General features: G+C 43.2%; 1 protein-coding gene across 1 annotated transcript in view; it reads left to right on the top strand.

Annotated features, from left to right (window-relative positions):
• The window catches only part of LOC109939029 (phospholipase C, gamma 1), a 149,389-nt gene that overhangs the window by 82,328 nt on the left and 43,852 nt on the right, over positions 1-23,209 (top strand). The window contains exons 14-19 of the mRNA XM_048608540.1: positions 949-1,068; positions 3,217-3,318; positions 7,941-8,128; positions 9,922-10,122; positions 16,161-16,280; positions 18,014-18,194. Of these exons, the coding sequence (XP_048464497.1) occupies positions 949-1,068; positions 3,217-3,318; positions 7,941-8,128; positions 9,922-10,122; positions 16,161-16,280; positions 18,014-18,194 (912 nt within the window). The remainder of the gene's footprint in view (positions 1-948; positions 1,069-3,216; positions 3,319-7,940; positions 8,129-9,921; positions 10,123-16,160; positions 16,281-18,013; positions 18,195-23,209) is intronic.

Genomic DNA, 23,209 nt, shown 5'->3' with positions numbered 1-23,209 from the left:
GGATGTACAGCCCTGAAATCTGCTGCTACTTTTAGTACTTTCAGACAACTGAATCATTATTTAAACTTAGGGCAAATAAATCTGTGATGCCCACATCCAGTGAACAAATAAAAAATGTCTGTTGCTATTATCACTTCACAACAATGTGTTTAACAGCTCAGACTGCTCTGTATAGACACAACTTAAGTTTTGATCTAGTTGAAAATTGCAGAAGGAACTGGCTCTTGAGTGATGAGTTCTGAGGTCGTTGAAGCCTGGGTTGTTAACAGAACATGCATACACAATAATGTAGAGATAGCAAGAACTGCAGATGCTGGAGTCAGAGATAACAGTGTGGAGCTGGAGGAGCACAGCAGGCCAGGCAGTATCAGAGGAGCAGGAAAGCTGACGTTTCAGGTAGGGACCCTTCTTCAGAAAATGAAGAAGGGTCCCAACCCAAAACGTCAACTTACCTGCTCCTCTGATGCTAACCTGGCCTGCTCTGTTCCTCCAGCTCCACACTTACATGGTAATGTAGATCAGTGAAGCTGTGCGAGGTTAGTGGATGTTGCTAATTGTTTAAGAGCCCAGAAGTGGAGAAGATCATTGCAGCATGAAGGTAGGGATCTGGACTTTGGTAAAATTGCGGAGAGCAAGCTGAAGATTGGGAACTGTAGCATAGTGATTCAGTTGCTAAGTTAGTTATTAAGAGGGCTGGACAAATTAGCTAGAAACATAAGAATAAGAATAAATAACGTGGAAATTTAAATTTAATTCAACAAATCTTAGGTTTGGGATTAGTTATGGAGGTGGACTCAGGTTTCTCAGCACTGTAAAGGAGTTTGGATTTTACAAACTGATGTACTATAATAAGGAGGCTGTAGTGGACATGGTGGCTGGGAATTTCGCTAATTGGGATCCTGGAGGGAATGTTTCCCTATTCATTCCTCATCTCTTCCTTCGTTGCAGCACAAGAAACTGGCCGAGGGCAGTGCTTATGAGGAGGTCTCAACTTCTACCTACTCTGAGAACGACATCAGTAACTCGATAAAGAATGGAATCTTGTACCTCGAAGATCCAATCAATCACGTAGGTGCCAGATTTGGATTTGAACTCCAGCCTTAGCTGATTGTTCAAGCTGCAGATTCTGATCCAGCATCAGCTGCAAAACTCATTCATTTTTAAGTTTGCCGTCGCTAGTTCCTCACTTTCTTTTTGGTTCACATTGCTCCCTGCTTTGCTGAAGTTGGTGACTCAATCCCATAGGCAGCAGCTTTCTGGTATCTCAGTCAAGAGTCTTGTAGTAACTACTTTCTGGCTCTTCGACAATGATGACCTTCACACGTAATCATAGTCTTGGTTGTTCACTCCTGCTCTTCCAGTAGCTAGCAACCAAGATTAGGAATTTCTTAGGTCATTTAAGTCAAGAATTCAAAGTACCCTTACCCTAATCTGTAAGACTCAATGCCACAGCTTTCATTATTTTCACCCATTGGATGTAGTGAGCACACCAGCTACTCCCGCAAGTCAGTTTGTCTGAATTGTACACAGATATCCCACTATGAAACATGGCCTCCAAGGTCTAAATCTCAAGGCTACATTATGGATAAGACGCTCAATGGGGAGCTCTTTTCAAAGATTCTGTGTAAAGATTATTTCCAGTAAATGATGAAAAAATTTGTTAATGCGGACGAACAGATCTCCTTTAACTATGTCTTGCACTTGCTTCCTCAGTTCAGCCATAATAATGGTGCACAATAGTCTCACTGCAAATGATTTGATCAAAGCTGGTGATTGACTTGACTCTTCACATCAGCCAAAATAAATTCGATAGAGATGCATTCCACTTGAATACAATTAAAAATAGAAATCGTAAGCATATGGACTTTAAGCAATATATTAGACTGCTATTATTTCTGTGTGTTAACATCTGATAATAAGCTGATCATTGAACTAGATAAATTTAATTTATGTACATTATACAAGAAATTGTTTCACAAAGTTTACATTCCCTCTGAATAAATGTCCTTTTGAAAGCAAATGCCTGTTCATAACCCTCACCTGAAAAAATGACAATATGCCCATGAAAATTCCTGGTTTGGAAATTAGACTGTAGGAGACTGAAGATGTGTACACTGCTGTTCTGTTCTACTTGTACATTCAAAGGAAAGGTTAGAGTTTTAAATATGATAGATAACCTCATTAGAAAATATTAACTTTGCTGCAATGGAATGCAATCTATGGTAGATAAAACACAAAACATACAGTGAACATGACTGTTGTGGAGCAAGATTGATACTTTAGCACACCATGATTTATTTTGGAACATCAAGGTGGATCTAATTTGTCTTTGCTGTATTGGTCAAAATATATATGTGAATTTTTTTCCAAACAGATCTGTACCAAGTTCTATGTTATTGCACAGTCGTTCCCAACCTTTCAGTATCAAAGCACATTTCAAGGAGACAAACAATTCTATGGCACATCCACTTCTTTAAGCCTGGATGATAGCTCATTGACATCACATTTACTTGCATCTACTTTGTGTTACAGCCTTACTAGAGAGGTTTGCAGCAGAGTGTATACAAACTAAAGAAAGCACTGCTTCCTGAAAATTTCACAGCACACACCAGTTAAAATCACCGCTGCATCGTCACATTATAGCAGGGTCCCAGTCTAAATGTTTCACTGCACTAGGAAGCACATTGGATGTAAAACCAAAATGTTCATAATCATTGCAGTCCTCTGCCCTTCCAATCCACCCAGTATTCTCAAAGTATGTGTAGAGATAATCCTCTGGTTATTCCCCCAGGCTGTTTTTTTTTTTTTACAAAACGATTAGTTGCTGCTCCTATTATGGCAGTACAGGATGGTACATTGAGTGCGAAGGGTCTGTTGACATGTTTGTGAGTTACACAATTTAGGATTTGTTTGGCAGTAAGGGGCATTATGGGACATGAGAAAAGGGTCACGTTTCTGGAAAACAAGCCATTGAGGCAGGGTATAGTCTATTGATTGAGGATTAGGTTCACGTTGCATGCCCACTCCATCTGTCTCTACAGGTTCAAAATTAACTCCATAAAATATTGTTTGTATAAGGAATGTCTAAAACATAGAACATTCTGTCAGCTTTTCGTATAGCCCAGGTCTGTTCTTTAACTAGATGTTGCCAGTAATGGGTTTCTTGTGATGTACTTACCACTTGGCATCTTGTTTGCTTTCCTGTGGATTTTCTAGGAATGGAATCCACACTACTTTGTCCTCACAAGTAGCAAGATTTACTATTCAGAGGAGAGATCAGGGAATCAAGCCAATGAAGACGAGGAAGAACAGAGGGAGGTGAGTAAGCATCAAGCAGCTTACTGTTGGACACAGAACTACATAACATTGTGGTAAATACAGCCTCAAAGTCTGAACATGATATGTATAGCCATAAAGGAGCACAAGATAAGTTGAAGAAAGAGTGTGGAAGAACAGATCCTAGATGGACCCACAAACAAAAGGTTTAAATCTTTCTTGGTTATCATTTGGTTTGCAAGTCTGGTCTCATAGACTCAAAGACAATTACAGTACAGAGGGAGACCATTTGGCCCATATAGAGCTGTCAATAAAAACATCCCTTCACTAATCCCATTCTTCAGCTCTTGACCCATAGCCCTGGAGGCTACAGCAATGCAAGCTGCTTAAATGTTTCTGACTTAACCACTCATACAGGCAGTGAGTTTCAGACTGCCTTCTGGGTGAAAACGATTCGCCTCAACTCTGCTCTTAGCCTTCTGCCTCTTACATTAAATCTACGTCCCCTGGTTATTGACCTCTTTCCCCCCCGCCCACCAACCTCTATGAATGGGAAAATTGTGTCTTCCTATTCACCTTATCAATACGCTTCATAAACTTATAGATGTCTATCAGGTCCCCTCTCAATTTCTGCTACACCAAGGAAAACAGCCCCAGCCTATTCAATCTTTCCTCAGAGTTCCAACCCTCCAGCCCAAGCGGCAGCCTGGTAAATCTTTTCCTTTCTAGTCCAATCACATCTATAATGTGACCGGAACTGCATGCAGAACTCAATTTGCAGCCTAACCAGTGTGTCATACAGTTCCTGCATAACCACCTTGCTCTATTATTCTGGGCTTCAGCTAATAAAGGTAAATATCCCATGTGTCTTCTTTACCACCTTTATCTACCTGCCCTGCTACCTTTAGGGAATCTGTAGATGTACACGCCAAAGTTCCTGTGATGTTTAATGCTTCCCAGGTTCCTACCATTCACGGTGTAATCCCTTGCCTCCCCAAGTGCATTACCTTACACCTTTCCAGGTTGAATTCCATTCCATTCCATTGCTGTGCATGGCTGACCAATCCCTTGATATTCTCCTACAGTTTACCGCTATCGTCCTGACTATTTACCACCTTGCCAATTCTCACATCGTCCATGAACCTCTTGATCATACGTCCTACATTTAGGTCCAGATCAATAATGTATACCACAAATAGCAAGGACCCAGCACCAAGTCCTGCAGAACCCCACTGGAAACAGAATTCCAGTTACAAAATGTCCCTCTACCATCACCCTCTACTTCCTGACTCTCAGCTAATTTTGGATCCAACATGCCACTTTGCCTTGGATCCCTTGGGCACTTACTTTCTTTACCAGTTTGCCACAAGGGATCTGAGCAAAAGCCTTGCCATGGTCCATGTGGAACACATCAAATGATTATCTTCATCAACACTTTCAGGTACCATCTTAAATACTGTGATCACATTTGTCAAACACAACCTTTCCTTAAGACATTTATGCTGACTGTGCCCGATTAACCCCTGTCTCTCCAACTGTAGATGTAGTATTTGGCAGTCCTGCACCCTGATTTCTATACAGGCCCTTTTCCAGTGTGAAGACTAACACAAAGTAATCATTGAGGACTGTGCCCACATCTTCTGGGTCCACATACAGGTTACTTCTATGGTCCTTAATGGGCCTTACTTTTTCCCTAGTTCTTCTCTTGCCCTTTATTTTTCAAAAAAACTTGCCAAAACTTACTCATGCACTGTCTTAGCTTTTCTAATTTACTTTTTAATTTCTCCCCTGCACTATTTATACTGTAGGAACTCTGCTATATTGAGCCCTCAATATCTGCCACAAGCTTCTCTTTGTTTCTTAATCCTAACCTTTACGTCTCTTGACATTCAGGGTCCTCTACTGTTGGTCCCACTCTTTGTCTTTAGGGAACATATTTGTCCTGTACTCTCATTTCTTCCTCTTTCATTGGCTCACATTGCTTGGACACAATTTATCTGCAAGTAGCTGTCCACTTAGGCCAATTCTTAACTGATCAGAGTAAAATTAACCTTGCCCCAGTTTTGTACACTTATTCCTGGCCCATCCTTATCATTCTCTATTGTAAATCTAACTGAGTTATAGTCACTATCTCCAAAATACTCACCTACTGATATGCCTTTTGCCTGCCTACACTCACTTTCAAATATTAGGTCCAAGACTATCCCCTCCTTTGTTGGACTTCCTACTGATTGGCTAAAAAAGGACTCCTGGATGCAATTTAAGAATTTTGCTCCCTCCCTGTCTTGCAGTAGAGTTAATATTCAGGTAATTCAGATTCCATATTATTACTGTCTTACTATGAAGTTAAATTACACATTTGATTCTCTTGCTGTCTATCTTACACACCTCATAGTTTGCCCCTTTTGTGGCTTTTACTTCCACCATATGGCCTCATTTGACAATCTGTCCAAAATATCATCCCTCTTCACTGCTATGATTGATTCCTTGACTGCGAGCACCCCTTCCCCAACTTCAATCATCCTCGCTATTGTTTCTGATCACTCTACAACCAGAAACATTCCATTGCTAATCCTGCCCATCTCTCAGGTCTAATTTCAGTCTTAGATATGATACCCTACTTTTACTATCTTTGCAGTCTTGCTTTTCAATTTCTGATCTAAATTCCTAAAGGTTCCTTGCAGGGCATCAATCTCTTTGTACCTATATCAATGGTCCCAACAGAGACCATAATCTCTGGCTGTTCACCCTCCTGCTTCCATTCCATGACACCCTTGACCCTGGCACCAGGGGTAAAACAGCATGTTATCTCGAGTCCCATTTGCTCCTTGCGCTAATGAATCCCTTATCATTTTTGCTCTTCCACACTCCCTCTTCCTCCACCACCACCCCAAGCAGCTAGACCACCCAAGTGCTATGGTCTTGACTCTGAATGGCCTCCACAGAAGAATTATCATTCTCACCATTTTCGTTGATTAATAAACAGTTTCTGAGCAAGATGCACCCAGGGGAATTCACTCACTATCTGCCTGCTCCCTGTCTTCTGCCTGGCAGTCACCCGTTTCCTATCTGCCTGCGACTCTTTAAGCTGTGAGATGACCATATCCCGAAAAGTGCTCTCCAAGAACCACTCAGCCTGTTGGACATGCCCATCATTTCCAGCTGATGTTCCAACTCAAAAATCTGGAGCAGGAGTTGTTCCAGCTGGAGGCATCTCCTGCTCGTTTGGTCATCAGACCATCAGGAGCATCTGAAATTCCCCATAGAGTGCAGGATGTGCAAACCACAAGCCTCAACTCCCCAGATATAACTGCTGAGAATATGAAACATTGCTTTTACCTTACCCTTCCTCCTACTTAAGTACAGACGAGAAACAGCCAGGCCTTTTAACTCTATCAAGCAACAAAAACATTTAGCTTTGAAGTTCTAAAATATTGATGATCTGTGTAAAGTTTTTAAGCTTACTTATGGTCTGGTAGTATGGCTCTGACCCAGGGACAGCACTTAGCACTTCACAGTCAATAAAACACAAAGCGAAAGGATGTCTGCTCTGCAATTGATTTTGACAGACAGGTCTTGCTGATATGTGTTTTATCCACTTCCCTTCATATTTATCAACACATGCATGATGGATGAAAGATTTCCATTGTTGTGTATGAAGAGGTGTCATAACCCAACAATGTACAAATATTTTTAATTCTTTTGCAATTCACTGGCCCCTATTCATGTTTAACAAAAGGTTCAAACAGAACAGGTAACAAATGTCCAGATCAGCAAGTACCAAGAGTTAATGAAAATTTCAGATGTCCAGGAAAACAAAGGGCAGATAACAATAGGCACCAAACAGAAAGAGACATTCGCACACAAATTATTTCTTGAATATTCTTTAATCTGTCAGCTGGTCCTTGAATAAACTGAAGATTTAAACATGGGAAGTAATTTCTGTATGACGATAAAGATTTGAACCTTTTAAAATTTGTAAGAAAAGTAAGAACTGTACTATATACAGTTCTGATCACCACACTACTGGAAGGATGTGATTGCACTGGAGGGAGTGCAGAGGAGGATCACCAGGATGTTGCCTGAGATGGAGCATTTCAGCGATGAAGAGAGGCTGGATAAGCTCAGGTTGTTTTCTTTTGAGCAGAGAAGATTGAGGGGACATCTGATAGAGGTGTATACGATTATGAAAAGTATGGACCAGGGGTGAATAGAAAGCAGCAGTTCCCCTTAGTCAAAGAGTTAGTAACAGGGGGGCATAGTTTTAAAGTGAAAGGCAGGAGGTTTAGAGGGGATTTAAGGAAAACATCTTTTAACCAGAGGGTAGTGGGGGCCTGGAATGCTCTGTCTGGGAGGGTGGTTGAGGTGGGAAGCCACACAACCTTTAAAAAGTACTTGGATAAACACTTGAAGTACCAATAATACTCAAGGCTATGGGCCTAAAGTGGGAAAGTGTGACAGATGTAGGTTGAAGTGTATTTTTTGGTGGTACAGAAGCTATGGGCCAAAGGGTCACTTCCGCATTGTATGATTCTACGATATAACATGTGTGCTGGAGAGGGGAGGGTTTGGCTGGGTAAGATAGCCCCATGAGTCCTCCCTCCCTCCACCAACACCGATATAAATGAGCATAAGGATAATGCTAATACTCTTCGCTGTTCCAGCCCTGTAGTTGTACAGACCTTCATGTGACAGAGAAGTGGTTCCATGGGAAACTTGGAGCAGGCCGTGACGGGCGGCAGATCGCAGAAAAGCTCCTCGCAGAGTACTGCATTGAAACTGGGGCTCCCAACGGCTCATTTCTGGTGCGTGAGAGTGAAACCTTTGTGGGTGACTACACGCTCTCATTCTGGTAAGTCCAGACAAGAACCCTATATCTTAGATGGGATGTGATATACTAATGGTGTATAGAATGATGAAAAGTATAATATATCAGAGATATTTGAGTGTGGAATGGTTCCAGGGGAACTAGATGGTATATAGAGGTAGTTAAAAAGAAGTGTGAAACTAAGGGAGAAATAGAATACTGGGAATGGGTAAATGGAATGTTGTATATGGTGATCATGTCAGATGGTTTATAAAAGTTTATATTGAAGGTGACTATCTTATGAGGAGAGGTTGAGTGGATTGGGCTTGCATTCATTTGAATATGGAAGAATGAGAGGCCACTTAATTGAAACATAGAAGATTCTTAGAGGACTTAACAGGGTAAATTCAGAAAGATTGTGTGGGAGAGTCTCGGACCAAAGGGCAGAATCTCATAATAAGGAGTCACATATTTAAGACACAGGTGAGGGGAAATTTCTTCTCTGGGTTTGGTGAATCTATGGAATTCTTTACCACAGAGGGCTGCTGAGGCTGGATCATTAAGTATATTCAAGGCTGTTATAAACAGATTTTTAATCTGTAAGTGAATAGAGGGTTATGGGGAAAGGCAGGAAAGTGGAATTGAGGATTATCAGATCTGCCATGATCTCATTGAATAGTAGAGCAGACCCAATGGGCTGAATGGTCTATGTCTGTTACTTTGTCTCATAATCTTATAGTTTATCTAATGTTCTTAAATCTCATTTTGCTGCTGAAGAATATTCACAGTCACCCGAAGTAAGGAGAACATTAACGTTATGTAAGAAACATATTACAGTGACCTTATCTGACCACAATGCTGCAAGATTATGTGACATTGCATCGCTTCCTGTGAGATTGTATGCTGTTCTACTCGCATATCATAGTCATACTTACCCCCTAATACTATATCTCCTCCCAAGTCTCTGATTCTGAGCAATGTATTACAGTTTACAGGAGAGTTATGATATGGTTAAGGTTTATTGTGAGCTGTGAAATATAGGAATGGCTAAAGGGGACTGCTTCCCAGAGATGGGACAGAAAGTTGCAAGGGAGAGTGAGCAGATGTTTCGCACCCCCCAGATAAAAAGTCAGTGAGAAGCCAACAGACAAAGACCATTATGCTCTGGAGGCAGGCTGAATTATGCAGAGCCACCTTTGACTGGTCACTGTAACAGTCCCTGTGGTGTTAGAGCCTCATGGTGGACCTTGCTGGCATTGCAGGAAAGTCCAGGAAGGAGATTGATGGATCTCGGAGTGAAGTAAGTCAGCGGGCTTTGCACAGGGGCAGTCTGCCACCTAAGGAGCAGGGTACAACTGTGTTTTAATAGCCATACGGCTAGGAAGGAAGCAGGGGTACTCCTGGTATGGTGCTTCATTGGGAAAAGTGCAGCTTCCAAAGGTAGAACCCCACCACTTGCTTCCTGCCATTTATAAAGAGAACAAGCTGCCAAGTTCCATCCGACTGCCCGTGACACAATGATAGTGTGGACAGGGTAACAGCAGGGAGAATAGAGTTCTAACAAACTTAATTAACCTTTATCTATTCACATTTGGTGAGGGGCTGCCACCTCTGATGTTATAGGGGTGAGCTCAGGGATAAGGGGAGGATGGTGAGTCACCCACCCCTGCTCTACATGCCCCAAGCTGTCCACCGTTGGCTCACGCAACAGGGGTATCTGGCTAATTAGTTTCTGTTTTGTCATTGCTTTCAGGCTGGGAAGTTTTATTCCCTGGTAAACTTCACCTCTAGCTTATTGAAAAGAAATGAATCTCAATGTATTTTTCCGGTCCTTTCAGGCGTTCTGGAAAGGTGCAGCATTGCCGTATCCATTCCCGTCAGGAAGCGGGTAACCCCAAATTCTACCTAACAGACAACCTGGTGTTCGACAGTCTCTACGCCTTGATAACACACTATCAACAGGTGCCTCTCCGCTGCAATGAGTTTGAAATGCGGCTGACAGAGCCCGTACCTCAGACTAATGCACATGAAAGCAAAGAGTAAGTACCATGTCAGTCCCTCCAGTAGAGTAAGGGGACTTTTTGTTCAGTGTTCCAGGCATTTAGCTGCAGGAAGGAGCTAGCGCCCAATTGCAATTGCAGCTGAATGTTTGAGAACGAGGTGGTGTCTGTGAGGGGGAGGGAGGTGGTGTCTGTGAGGGAGTTGGTGACATGGGGAGGAAGATGGTGTCTGTGAGGGAGAGAGAGATGGTGTCTGTGGGAGAGGGAGGTGGTGACAGAGAGGGAGAAGGAGGTGATGAAGCAAGAGTGAGGGAAATGGTGACAGTAAGAGGAAGGACACCATTATTGGAAAGAATGTGCTTGCAAAAGGCATGCAGAAAGTGTGGAAAGTAAACGACTGTGTGCATTCTGAACCTGTAGCAAGGCAGTAATCAGTGTTGGGGTTTTCGATTGAGATAACAGGAACAGGAGCACTAGAGTCATTGTAGCACTGACATTGTCACCTGAGAACAGATTGAAGAACTTGGCATAGGCTGGTGATCGAACCCTTTCATGCTCTGTCTGCTTCAGAATCACATTGGAAGGTACCTCCACCAAAGGATTCAGTGGAGAGAGTGTTTGCACTGCCTGGCCTTTGAGTGGGGTATCTACTGTACCTTTGGCCTCTGTTCTATCTGTATCGTGACTTTCCTTTTGTGTTTTCTGCAGACTGCTTATCTCTTATCTCACTTTAGTCCAAAAGGTGGCACCCAGTCAGCTCTATGTGAACAGTTTTCTGCCGGTGCCAATGGAGGGCATGCCTTATCTTTGCAGAATTTAATGTAGAATTCATCTGGGAAAGAGCATCTGCCCTCTGCTGGTGACAGATCAGTCCAACAGGCAACACAGGTTCTATGTGTATGAGCTTCTTTCACAACCAGCTGTCTGTTGCTTTCAGTCTAATGCCGTTTCCCACAAGGACTGAATTTCTGAACAGCATCTAAACATGATCAGCCATGATCTTTTTGATTGGCAGGTACAAAGAGCGAATGGCCTACCCAAAAAGATGATGCAGCTACTGATCATACACACTCCGTTTGTCCTGTATGATACTGTAGTGATTGTTTCTCATTCATGTGTGGGATATAGGCATCGCTAGCTGGCCAGCATTTATTGCCCATCACTAGTTGCTCTTGAGAAGGTGGCAGTGAGCTGCCTTCTTGAACTGCTGCAGTCCACCTGCTGTGGGTTGAGCCACAATGTAATTAGGCAAGGAATTCCAAGATTTTGACCCAGCGACAGTGAAGGAACGGTTATATTTCCAAGTCAGGATGGTGAGGGCCTTGATGGGGAACTTGAAGATGGTGGTGTTCCCTTGTATCTGCAGCCCTTGTCCTTCTAGACAGAAGTTGTTGTGGGTTTGGAAGGTGCTATCTGAGGATCTTTGGTGAATCTCTGAACATTACTAGAGTTGAAGCCAAGAAGATAAGATAATACACCAGAGTCCTTAGAACTAGAGACAGTAGCAGAACCCATCAACTACTGACAAAAAGTTGTTAAAGTACTTTACCATGGCAACCAATGCCTGGACTGAGTTAAACACTCAGTAGACAGTTGGAGATGAGTTATAGAGTCACAGAGTGGACAGTGCAGAAACAGACCCTTCGGTCCAACTCGTCCATGCCGACCAGATAACCTAAGTAAATTTAGGCCCATTTGTCAGCATTTGGCCCATATCCCTCTAAACCCTTCCTATTCATGTACCCATCCAGATGCCTTTTGAATGTTGTATTTATACCAGACTTCACCACTCCCCCCAGCAGCTCACTTCATACACACAGCACCCTCTGTGTGAAAATGTTGCCGCTTAGGTCCCTTTTAAATCTTTCCCCTCTTACCTTAAACCTAAGCCCTCTAGTTTTGGATTCCCCCACCCCAGGTAAAAGACCTTGTCTACTCACCCCTCATGCCCGTCATAATTTTATAAACCTCTATAAGATCACCTCTCAGCCTCTGATGCTCCAGGGAAAATAGCCCCAGGCTATTCAGCCTCTCTGTATAGCTCAAGCACTCCAGCCCTGGGCAACATCCTTGTAAATCTTTTCTGAACCATTTAGCATTTCACAACATCTTTCCTACAGCAGGCAGACCAGAACTGCATGCAGTATTCCAAAAGTTATGGAATATAAGTACACCAATGCCTAAATTTCTATTTGTATTTGAAACAAATACAAGGAACACACTGAGCAAGGATCATTTTAATATTTCCCATCGATGACCTTTCATTTGATTTCTAGCAGAAAAATACGCTGGCGTTGGAGGGAGTTCCAGAGAAGGTTCATTAGGCTGATACCAGGTATGGAGGGATTGACTTGTGAAGTTGAGTAGGTTAGAGTTTAGAAAAATGAGAAGCAACCTTATTGAAACATATAAGATTCTTAAGAGACTTGATAGAGTGGATGTGGAAGGGTTTTCCCCTTGTGAGAGTCGAGGACCAGATGATATATAGGCAGTCCCCAGTTTACTAATGTCCATTTTAATGGAAGCTCATACAAACAAGATCCCATACAGGGGTGTATTAACATTAATTTTAAGGATCCAACATGCAGCTTTTGCTTGTACATACAAATGGCTATTTTATATTGTACTGTGTTGCATTCTGACTTGCATGCAAATTGACTTATGAAAAACTCAAGAATGGAACCCATTCGTAACCTAATCTCAAAATAAGTGTCATCCATTTAAAACAGATTGAGGAATCTCTTCTCTCAGAGGGTAGTGATTCTGGAATTCTTTACCGTAGAGGGCTGTGTTCAAGGCTGAGATAGATTTTTAATCAAATAAGGACTCGAGGGTCATCAGAACAAGGCAGAAAGTGGATTTGAGAATGATCAGATCAGCCATGAATGGCCTACTTCTGCTCCTACACTGTAATGATTGTCAAGAGGTCAGCCCAGGTGGACCTCATAGAATATGGCATAGAATAGAATCCCTACAGTGTAGAAATAAACCATTCAACCTAACAAGTCCACACCAACTCTCCAAAGAGCATACCCCCTCCGAGACTCTCACCCCCCAGCCTATTACTCTGCATTTCCCCCTGTACACTGCATATTTTCTGAAGAAGGGTCTAGGCCCAAAACGTCAGCTTTCCCGCTCCTTTGATGCTGCTTGGCCTGCTGTGTTCATCCAGCTCTACACCTTGTTATCTCGGATTCTCCAGCATCTGCAGTTCCTACTATCTGTGTCAGAGGTTCTGTTTACTCTGAGAGCCGGCTCCGGCAATTTGAGAACCAGGGGAATCTGACTGAATTTTTGACTTAGTTAAGATGACCGGCAGAGGCATGTGACTTTGGTTTAACTCTTAATGAGGTGCTGAGACACTGTTTGGTATGTGGGATTAATTAATGTAACCGTGCAAAAGCAGCTGCTAGCTGAAGCCCAACTGGACTTCAAGCAGGCAGTACAACTGGCTGTCATTGGAAACACGGTAAGTGGAACATATGAGTTACAGGATATTCTTATGGAAGTGGACACCCTCACCAGTTCGACTGAGCTTGGGGAACGCCACTTGAGTGAAGACAATTGCATGGCCTCACTCAGGACATATCCTGAACAGCAAAACCCCAAAACAAAGCCAAGCCTTAGCCAAATGGTTAAAATTTTCTTCAGGATCAGGGGCCGGCGAGCCATTGTAGTTGCTGCTGGTATGTGGACTTCAGATGGCAAAAAAGCCCCACCAGACCTAGATCGAGTAAGAGAACTCACAGGCTGGTAACCAAGAGAGTGCACACCCTGGAAAATCCACCTATATCTGGTTTGCAACAGTTAAATTGCTTAGCAACATCCAAATCAGAGCCAATCAAAATAAGTGTCTGCTCAAATGGTCACCCTGTTCTGATGGTGGACGATATGACACAGTTGTTTCAGTGATTACAGAAGCAGTCTTTAACCCTTAAGTTTGCGCAAGACCCTGACTAGACTGAGAACTTATACTGAAGAACTTTTACAGATTGAGGACCCAACTTGATGGGGTGAAATTGTTTGAGAAAGATTCACCTAGATTGGCTCAACATTTTTTGATTAGAAAATGGCTGCCTGTGTGAAATACGAACTAAATATCGAGAAGTTTTTCAGGAAGGTCTAGGGACTACCAAAGGAGCCAAGGCTACCTTGCATCTTGACCAGGAAGCAATTCCATGATTCTGCAAGGCCTGCCCAGTGCCATTTGCCTTATGGGGAGAAGTAGAGGCAGAAATCAGGAGGCTGGAGAGCGAAGGAATCATTAAACCAGTCCACTTTGCAGAATGGGCAGCACCAGTCTTACCAAATGTGAAGCCCAACAGGTTGGTTTGCGTTTGTGGGGATTTCAAACAAACAATAAACCACTTTTCGCAGCTGGATAAATGCCCAATCCCTCTCAGTAGAGGATGTCATGTTAATGTGAGTTGCTGGGTGAGTTTCAGATTTGGTTGATCTCCACCAGGGTCATCCATGTGTTTCCAAAATAAGATGTTAGCGAGAAGTTATATCTGGTGGCCAGGATTGGATGCAGATGTAGCCACGTTGGTGGGAAAGTGCCCAGAATGCCAACAAAGACAAAAATTACCACCAGCAGCTCCCCCACATTTGTGGGAATGGCCAGATAAACCCTGGACTCAGCTACACATCGACTATGCCAGTCCTTTCATGGGCTTAATGTTCTCAGTCACTGTGGATGATCACTCAAAGTGGCTGGACGTGCATAGAGTTCATTCGTCAAGCACAGGAACAATGATAGAAGAACTTTACACATCTTTTGCAGTGTATGGACTCTGGAAGTGTTGATCACAGATAACCATTGTTTACCAGCAGGGAATTTGAATATTTCCTAAAGTCGAATGGTATTCATCATATAAGGACAGCTCCATACCATCCATTATCCAATGGTCTGGCAGAAAGAGCTGTCCAAACATTGAAGGCAGCCTTAAAGAAACTGTCTACTAGATACCAAACTTCCCCAGTTCCTATTGATTATAGGACCACCCCTCATGCAACTACAGGGATAGCTCCAGCAGAGTTGCCAATGGGGAGAATATTCCACACCAGGTTAAATCTGATCTTCCCAAACCTGTTGGGGGGACGGTTGAAACGGCATCAGGAATGCCAATGCTGGCTGCAGACTCCACTAAGCGAGAGAGACAGTTTACTTAAGAGAACGAAGTTTGGTGTCGGAACCATGGGAATGGCCCTCCATGGGTAAGAGGCATGGTAGACGCTAGGTCAGGTGCAGTGATGTACAAAGTTGGGTAGGTGAGGCAGTGCTGAACAAGTACATGGACCATATGAAAGCTGCAAACTCGCAAACGGTGCAGGACCAAAACATGCCCGGCTCCTCGACAGCCTTTCCGACTGTTCCAAAACCCATGGGTTCTCCCTGTCCAACGAGCGGAATCTGAGACAGACATGGCAGATGTCGCCGCTTCAATGCCTTTGCTGCCTGAAGAGGAGGATGAATTTCTTCCGAGATACTCTGGGCACAAGAGGTGAGCTCCTCTGCGTTATCAGAGGCAGAGTTGGAGAAACTGACCCAGTGCTAAAATGTCCCAGGAGGAGCTACAACAAAAGGAACTGACCAATGTCCTCGGACTCAGAGGTGGTGGGATGTAGTGGTTGTAATGAGGGCAGCCAGATGGAGGTATTGAATATGAGTTCCCTGATTGGGGCTGTTAATCTGGTCCAGTCAGGGAGCCCTGGCTGACAGATACAGACAGGAGAGTTAGTGTTGTGTTGATTCTGAGAGCCGGCTGTGTGGGAGCTGGATCAGTGTCACGAACTTTCCACGTATGAATAAAATGTGACTTGATGATGGGATACCCAGCCTCTGTGGAGTTATTTCATATTCCTTGTGGTATTATCATTGATCCTCAATCTTACTGAGAGTTTCCAGCATTTTCTGTTCTCATTTCAGATTACCAGATTCTGTATTGTTTTTCTTTTGCTTGGTGTTATTGTGTGTACTATCATGTATTCTATGATATTTACAGACTGGGAAAATGATCTTTAATGGGTAACATTTGTTGTACAACTGTTTACTAGTTTCATTCTTTGTTACCCAGATGGTACCATGCCAACTTATCGCGATCAGAGGCGGAGCATATGCTAATGAGGGTGCCAAGAGATGGAGCCTTCCTTGTTCGTAAACGGAATGAGCCCAACTCATATGCAATCTCTTTCCGGTAAGTGTTTTTGTGAAATGTGTATTGGGATGTGGACAACACTGATGAAACCCTATTTATTGACCATTCATCATTGCCCTGTAGGCATTAAGTCTGCACAGGAGACCCCTCTAGATTGGATTTGATAGATTTCCTTCCCTGAAAGAGACTGATAAACCATTTGTGTTTCAATGACAACTGACACTTCTTAAAGGGCATTTTCTGCCAAGCCATAATATTTCCAATTTAGTGAATTCAGTTTACCAGCTAGCTTACATAGAACTGCATTGGATATACAGCTCAGAAATAGGCCATTTGGCCCAACCAGTCAATAAGAAACAGGAGCAGGAGTAGGCTAGATGACCCATCAAGCATTCTGCACCATTCAATAAGGTCATGGCTGATCTTTTTGAGACTCGGCTCCACTTAACCGCCCACTCACCTTAACTCTTAACTCTTTTGCTGTTCAAAAATCTTTGCCTTAAAAACATTCAATGAGGTAGCCTCAACTGCTTCACTGAGCAGGGCATTTCACAGATTCGCAACCCTTTGGGTGAAGAAGTTCCTCCTCAACTCAGTCTAAACCTGCTCCCCTTTATTTTGAGTCTATGCCCCCTTGCTCTAGTTTCACCCGCCAATGGAAACAATGTCCCTGCTTCTATCCTATCTATTCCCTTCAAAATGTTACATGTTTCGAAAAGATCCTCCCTCATTCTAAATTCCAGTGAGTATAGTCCCAGTCCACTCCATCTCTCCTCATAAGGCAATCTTCTGAATTCTGGAATCAACCTAGTGAACCTCTTCTGCACCCCCTCCAGTGCCAGTACATCCTTTCTCAAGTAAGGAGACCAAAATGGTACACAGTACTCCAGATGTGGCCTCACCAGCACCTTATACAGATGCAGCAGATCCTCCCTGCTTTTAAACTCAATCCCTCTAACAATGAAGGACAATATTCCGTTTGCCTTCTTAATTGCCTGCTGCACCTGCAATCCAACTTTTTTATTGGTCAAGCACAAGGACATACAGGTCTCTCTGCACAGTAGCATACTGCAATATTTCACCATATTGTTTGTATTCCACTCGAGCCTCCTCCTATCTTTTCTCATCTACACCTACCACCATAATTATAGAATCTCTACAGTGCAGAAAGAGGCTATTTGGCCCATTCAGTCCATACCAACTCTTGAAAGAGCACCCTACCCAGACCTATCCTGTCCTATCCCCATATTTACCATGGCTGATCTATCTAACCTACACATCCCTGGATACTACGGGGCAATTTAGCATGACCGATCCACCTAGCCTGCATGTCTTTGGACCATAGGAGGAACCCAGAGCATGGGGAGAACGTGCAAGCTCTGTGCAGACAGTTGCCCAAGGCTGGAATCGAACCCAGGTCCATGGCGCTGTGAGGCAGCGATGCTAACCATTGAATCACTGTGCTACCCATCTATTATCTAATCACTTCTCCCTAATGGGCTTCTCTAGTTTCCTCTTGAAAGCATCTGTATTGTTCACTACAATCTAAGTCTGTTATGAGTTCCACCTTCACACCACACATTGAGTCTAGAAGTTTCTTCACTGGGACATTAACTTACAGTCTCTGGGCAGAATTCTCCTGCTCTCAAAGCACCATGGGCCATTTAAGGGCAGGCGAGACCTCAGGTATATTTTGAATCCACAGTCCAAACTCATGAGGTGACAATGCTACCACAGAGCCTACCCATTTCTCTGCTGTCTTTTCCAAACAGTGCCGAAGGAAAGATCAAGCACTGTCGTGTCCAGCAGGAGGGCCAGGTCGTCATCCTGGGGAGTTCGGAGTTTGACAGCCTGGTTGACTTAGTCAACTACTATGAAAAGAATCCACTATACAGGAAGATGAAACTCCGTTACCCAATAAATGAGGAGACCTTGGAAAAAATTGGCACAGCAGTAAGTATGTAAAGTCAACTGGTAACCAGCTTGAAGGAACAATGCCTTCATCGCTTGCATCTAACGTCCATGCTGATCTGTCTGGTTGGATACCCCCAACTCGGAGATTGTGTTTCTTACAGTTTGAACAGGCTTGGTTAGCTCAGTTGGCTGGGCAGGTAGTTTGCAATGCAGAGTCACGCCAACTGCCTGGATTTAGTTTCTGCACCAGCTGAGGTGACAATGAAGAACTCTGCTCCTCAACCTCTCTCATTGCCTGAGGGGTGGTGACCCTCAGGCTAAACAGCTACCACTCATCTCTCTCTCTCTTATGAGAGAGCAGCCCTATGGCCTGGTAAGTCTATGGCAATACTTGATATTGCCGTCCTTTGAATCAGGTCAATGATAATGAAATGGACTGAGACTGGGCCCAGATATCAATAAAGAACAACTCTTTGGTGAAAGAGAGGTGTGGTGTGAATTTACAAATTGAATTGAAGGTACATATCTGGATTGTAAATCCTCCAATATTGGATAATCTTAGAGTGAGTCTCGTTCATAATCCCAGTTTTATTCAGGAATATGTTAATGTACCTTATTTTGTCACCAAGCAGTCTTTCGGATTTCCTGGTTCCGATGCTTTTGGCTATTAGACTTCTTGAAGCTGGAACTGCCAGGCTGTAGTAGGTGGGATTTTATTCTAGTGTATTCCCGGAATGTGAGTATCACTAACAAGCCTCCATTATCTGTCCATCCCTGTGATGCTGCAAAAAGTGACGTTTTACCTTGAAGATGAGGCTTATTAGTATTAAGTAGATAACGATTAACCACAATAAGTCTTTAGCAGAAGACACACATTCTTGAGTAGCACATTGTTGTCTTTTAAGTAATAATAAGATAACAGGTTACATTAGACTAAGACTGGTTAACTACATTAACACAAGGTAAGAGATGTTATTGCCTCTGAACAGATAGTAGGGTGGTAGTCTGTAAAACTAAAAACCAAACCAGTAGAACAACTGAGTAGCTCTGTCCAAAAGTTGTTATTTACATATCAGTGAGCAGAGCTTCTGAGACACAATAATTTCTGGCCAAGTGTCTTGTATAACATGAACCAGTGTGGTTTCTGTGGTGATGGTGTTTCCACAGTCATATCAGGTGAAGAATTCCTGGCCTCAGTCCAAGTGGTAATAAAGACTGGTGGATCTTGAAGGAGAGGTATTGCACTGTTTCTTACCCACCTTGCCCATAAGGAGAATAGCCAATCTTAACTGTGTGTTCAGTCAGAGGTATCAATGCTTTACACTTCGCCACAGAAGGATAAAAGAAAGACTTGCCTCTATATAGCACCTGTCAGAACCTCATAATATTCCAAGGTATGTGATAATCATTTTGAAACACACCAACTGACGTAAAGTGAGAAACACAGCTGCCAGATACATGCACAGCTATGTCCCTGAAATGAGTCAAAGGCCAAAAGATCTATTTCAATGACTTGGTTGAGAAATAAATATTGAGCAAACTGACCGGACCTCCTTTGTATAAGTGGGATCTTCAATGTCCAGCTTACAGGAAGATGGGGTCCTTACTTTAAGGTCTCAAATTGGTTGGCCAACACTGCAGCACCTCCTCAGTACTGTACTAAAGTTTCAGCCTAGATTATGTTCTCAGGTCTCTGGAATAGAAGTTCTGACTCAGAAGACAGAAATGCTACCCTCGTGGGTACAAGACCTTAAAATGAGTTGGGTTTGTTAGCGTGACTCCTGCCAGCTTGACAGCTCTGGATTCACTTTGGAGCATCCATGAGGCTGAGGGAATCATGGATAGCAGGTTCAGTAAGTTGGTCACTCCACAGATAAAAATTACTGAGGAAGAAAGGGAATGGATGACCAACAGACAGAGGAAGAGTAGGAAGGCAGTGCAAGGGTCCCCTGAAGTCATCTGTCTCCAGAACAGGTATACCGTTTTGGATACTGTTGGGGTAGATGACTCACCAGGACAAGTTGGAAGCAGCCAGGTTCATGGCACCGTGGCTGTCTCTGCTGCCCAGGAGGGCAGGAGAAAGAGTGTCAGAGCGATTATGATATGGGATTCAATTGTAAGGGGACTAGACAGGCGTTTCTGCAGCTGCAAATGAGAGTCCAGGATGGTATGGTGCCTCCCTGGTGCAAGGATGTCTCAGAACAACTGCAGGACATTCTGGAGGGGGAGGGTAGACGGCCAACTGTCATGGTGCATACAGGCGCCAATTTTATAGGGGAAAGAAATGGCATGAGGTCCTACAAGCTGAATTTAGGGAGTTAGGAGTTAAACAAAAAAGTAGGACCTCAAAGGTAGTAATCTCAGGATTGCTACAAGTGTCAGGTGCTTGTCAGAGTAGGAATGGCATGATCGCTAAAATGAATACGTAGCTTGAAGGATGGTGCAAGAGGGAGGGATTCAAATTCCTGGGACATTGGAACCGGTTCCGGGGAAGGGGGGGACCAGTACAAACCGGACAGTCTGCACCAGGGCAGGACTGGAACCAATATCGTAGGGGGAGTGTTTGCTCGTGCTGTTGGGGAAGGTTTAAACTAATATGGCAAGGAGATGGGAACAAATGCAGGAATCAAGGGGAAGTAAAGTAGGGACAGAAACAAAGGACAGTAAGGGGAAAAGTGAAAGTGGAAGGCAGAGAAACCAAAGACAAAAGGCATGAAATGTAAAAAAAAAAGAGCCTGAAGACTCTGTGTTTCAATGCGAGGAGCATTTGTAATATGGTGGATGAATTAACTGCGTAAACAGTTATTAATAGATATGATGTAATTGGGGTCACAGAGACCTGGCTCCAGGGTGACCAAGGATGCAAACTCAACGTCAGGTATATTCAGTTTTCAGGAAAGACAGAAAGGAAAGGGAGGTGGGATAGTGTTGCTGGTTAAGAAGGAGATTAACACAATAGTAAGGGAGGGCATTAGCCTGGACATTGTGGAATCTGTATGGGTGGAGCTGCAGTCACCAGAGGGAAAAAGACGTTAGTGGGAGTTATGTACAGACCATCAAACAGTAGTTGAGAGGTTGGGGACTATATCAAACAGGAAAATAGAGATGCATGCAGTAAAGGTACAGCAATTATTATGGGTGACTTCAATCTACACATTGATTGGACTAACCAAACTGGTAGCAATGTGATGGAGGAGGATTTCCGGGAATGTATGATTCCTGGATCAATATGTCAAGGAACCAACTAGAGAGCAAGCCATCCTAGATGGGGTATTGTGTAACGAGAGAGGATTAATTAGCGACATTGTGGTGCGAGATCCTTTGGGGAGGCATGACCATAATATGGTAGAATTTTTCATTAAGATGGAGAATGACACAATTAAATCTGAAACTAGAGCTCTGAACTTCAAGAAAGCAAACTTTATGAGGCATGCATTTGCTAGGATAAACTGGCCAAGAATACTTAAGGGGTTGACAGTGGATAGGCAATGGCAGATATTTAAAAAACACGTGGATGAATTTCAACAATTGTACACCCCCATCTGGAGTAACAGTAAAACAGGGAAGGTGGTTCAACCATGGCTAACAAGGGAAATCAGGGATAGTGTTAAAGCAAAAGAGGAGGCACCTAAATTGGACAGAAAAAGCAGCAAACCTGAGGACTGGAAGAAATTTAAAATTCATCAGAGGAGATTGAAGGGTTTAATTCAGAAAGGGAAAATAGAATGTGAAAATAAGCTTACAGAAAAAATAAAAACTGACTGCAGAAGCTTCTGTAGATATATGAAGACATAAAGACTGGTGAAGACAAATGTAGGTCGCTTACAGTTAGAATCAGGTGAATTCATAATGGACAACAAACAGATGGCAGACCAGTTAAACAATACTTTGAATCTGCCTTCACTAAGGAGGACACATATAATCTTCAGGAAATGCCAGGGGACAGAGGGTCAAGCATGAAGGAAGAACAGTAGGAAATTCTTATTAGTCAGGAAATGGTATTGGGGAAATTGATGGGATTAAAACCTGTTAAATCCCCAGAGCCTGATGCTCTGCATTCCAGAGTACTTAAGGAAGTGGCCCTAGAAGTAGCTGAGGCATTAATGATCATTTTCCAGCGTTCTGTAGACTCTTGAAGAGTTTCAGTGGACTGGAGGGTAGCTAATGTAACTCCACTGTTTAAAAAATGGGGAATTGTAGGCCGGTTAGCCTGATATTGATGGTGGGAAAAATGCTGGAGTCAATCATAAAGGATGTAATAAATGAGCATTTGGAAAGTAGTGACAGAATTGGTCCTAGTCAGCATGGATTCACGAAAGGGAAGTCATGCTTGACAAATCTTGTGGAATTTTTTTGAGGATGTGACCAGTAGAGTAGACAAGGGTGTATCAGTAGATGTTGTGTACCTGGACTGTCAAAAGGCTTTTGACAAGGTCCCGCACAAGAGATTAGTAAGCAAAATTAAAGCTCATGGTATCAGAGGTAATGTATTGATGTGGATAGAGAACTAGTTGGCAGACAGGAAGCAGAGAGTTGGAATAAATGGGTCCTTTTCAGAGTGGCAGGCAGTGACGAGTGGAGTACTGCAGGGTTCAGGGCTGGGACAATATACATTAATGATTTGGACAAAGGAATTGAATGCCATATCTCCAAATTTGCAGATGACACTAAGCTGGGTGGCAGTGTGTGCTGTGAAGAGGATGCTAAGAGGGTGCAGGGTGATTTGGACAGACTGGCTGAGTAGGCAAATACTTGGCTAATGCAATATAATGGGGATAAATGTGAGGTTATCCACGTTGGTGGCAAAAACAGGAAGGCAGATTATTATCTGAATGGTGTCAGTTTAGGAGAAGATGAGGTCCAATGAGACCTGGCTGTCATGATAGAAAAGTCGCTGAAGGTTGGCACGCAGATGCAGCAGGCAGTGAGGAAAGCTAATGGCATGCTGGCCTTCATAGCAAGAGGATTTTTGAGTATAGGGGTAGGGATGTCTTGCTGCAGTTATGCAGGGCCTTGCTGAGGCCACACCTTCAGTTTTGTGTGCAGCTTTGGTC

The sequence above is a fragment of the Rhincodon typus genome, chromosome 19 (assembly GCF_021869965.1).
Source record: "Rhincodon typus isolate 14 chromosome 19, sRhiTyp1.1, whole genome shotgun sequence".
In the NCBI taxonomy this organism is placed as follows: Eukaryota; Metazoa; Chordata; class Chondrichthyes; order Orectolobiformes; family Rhincodontidae; genus Rhincodon; species Rhincodon typus.
The sequence above is the reverse complement of the archived record's forward strand: the minus strand, read 5'-3'. Positions and strand labels throughout refer to the sequence as shown.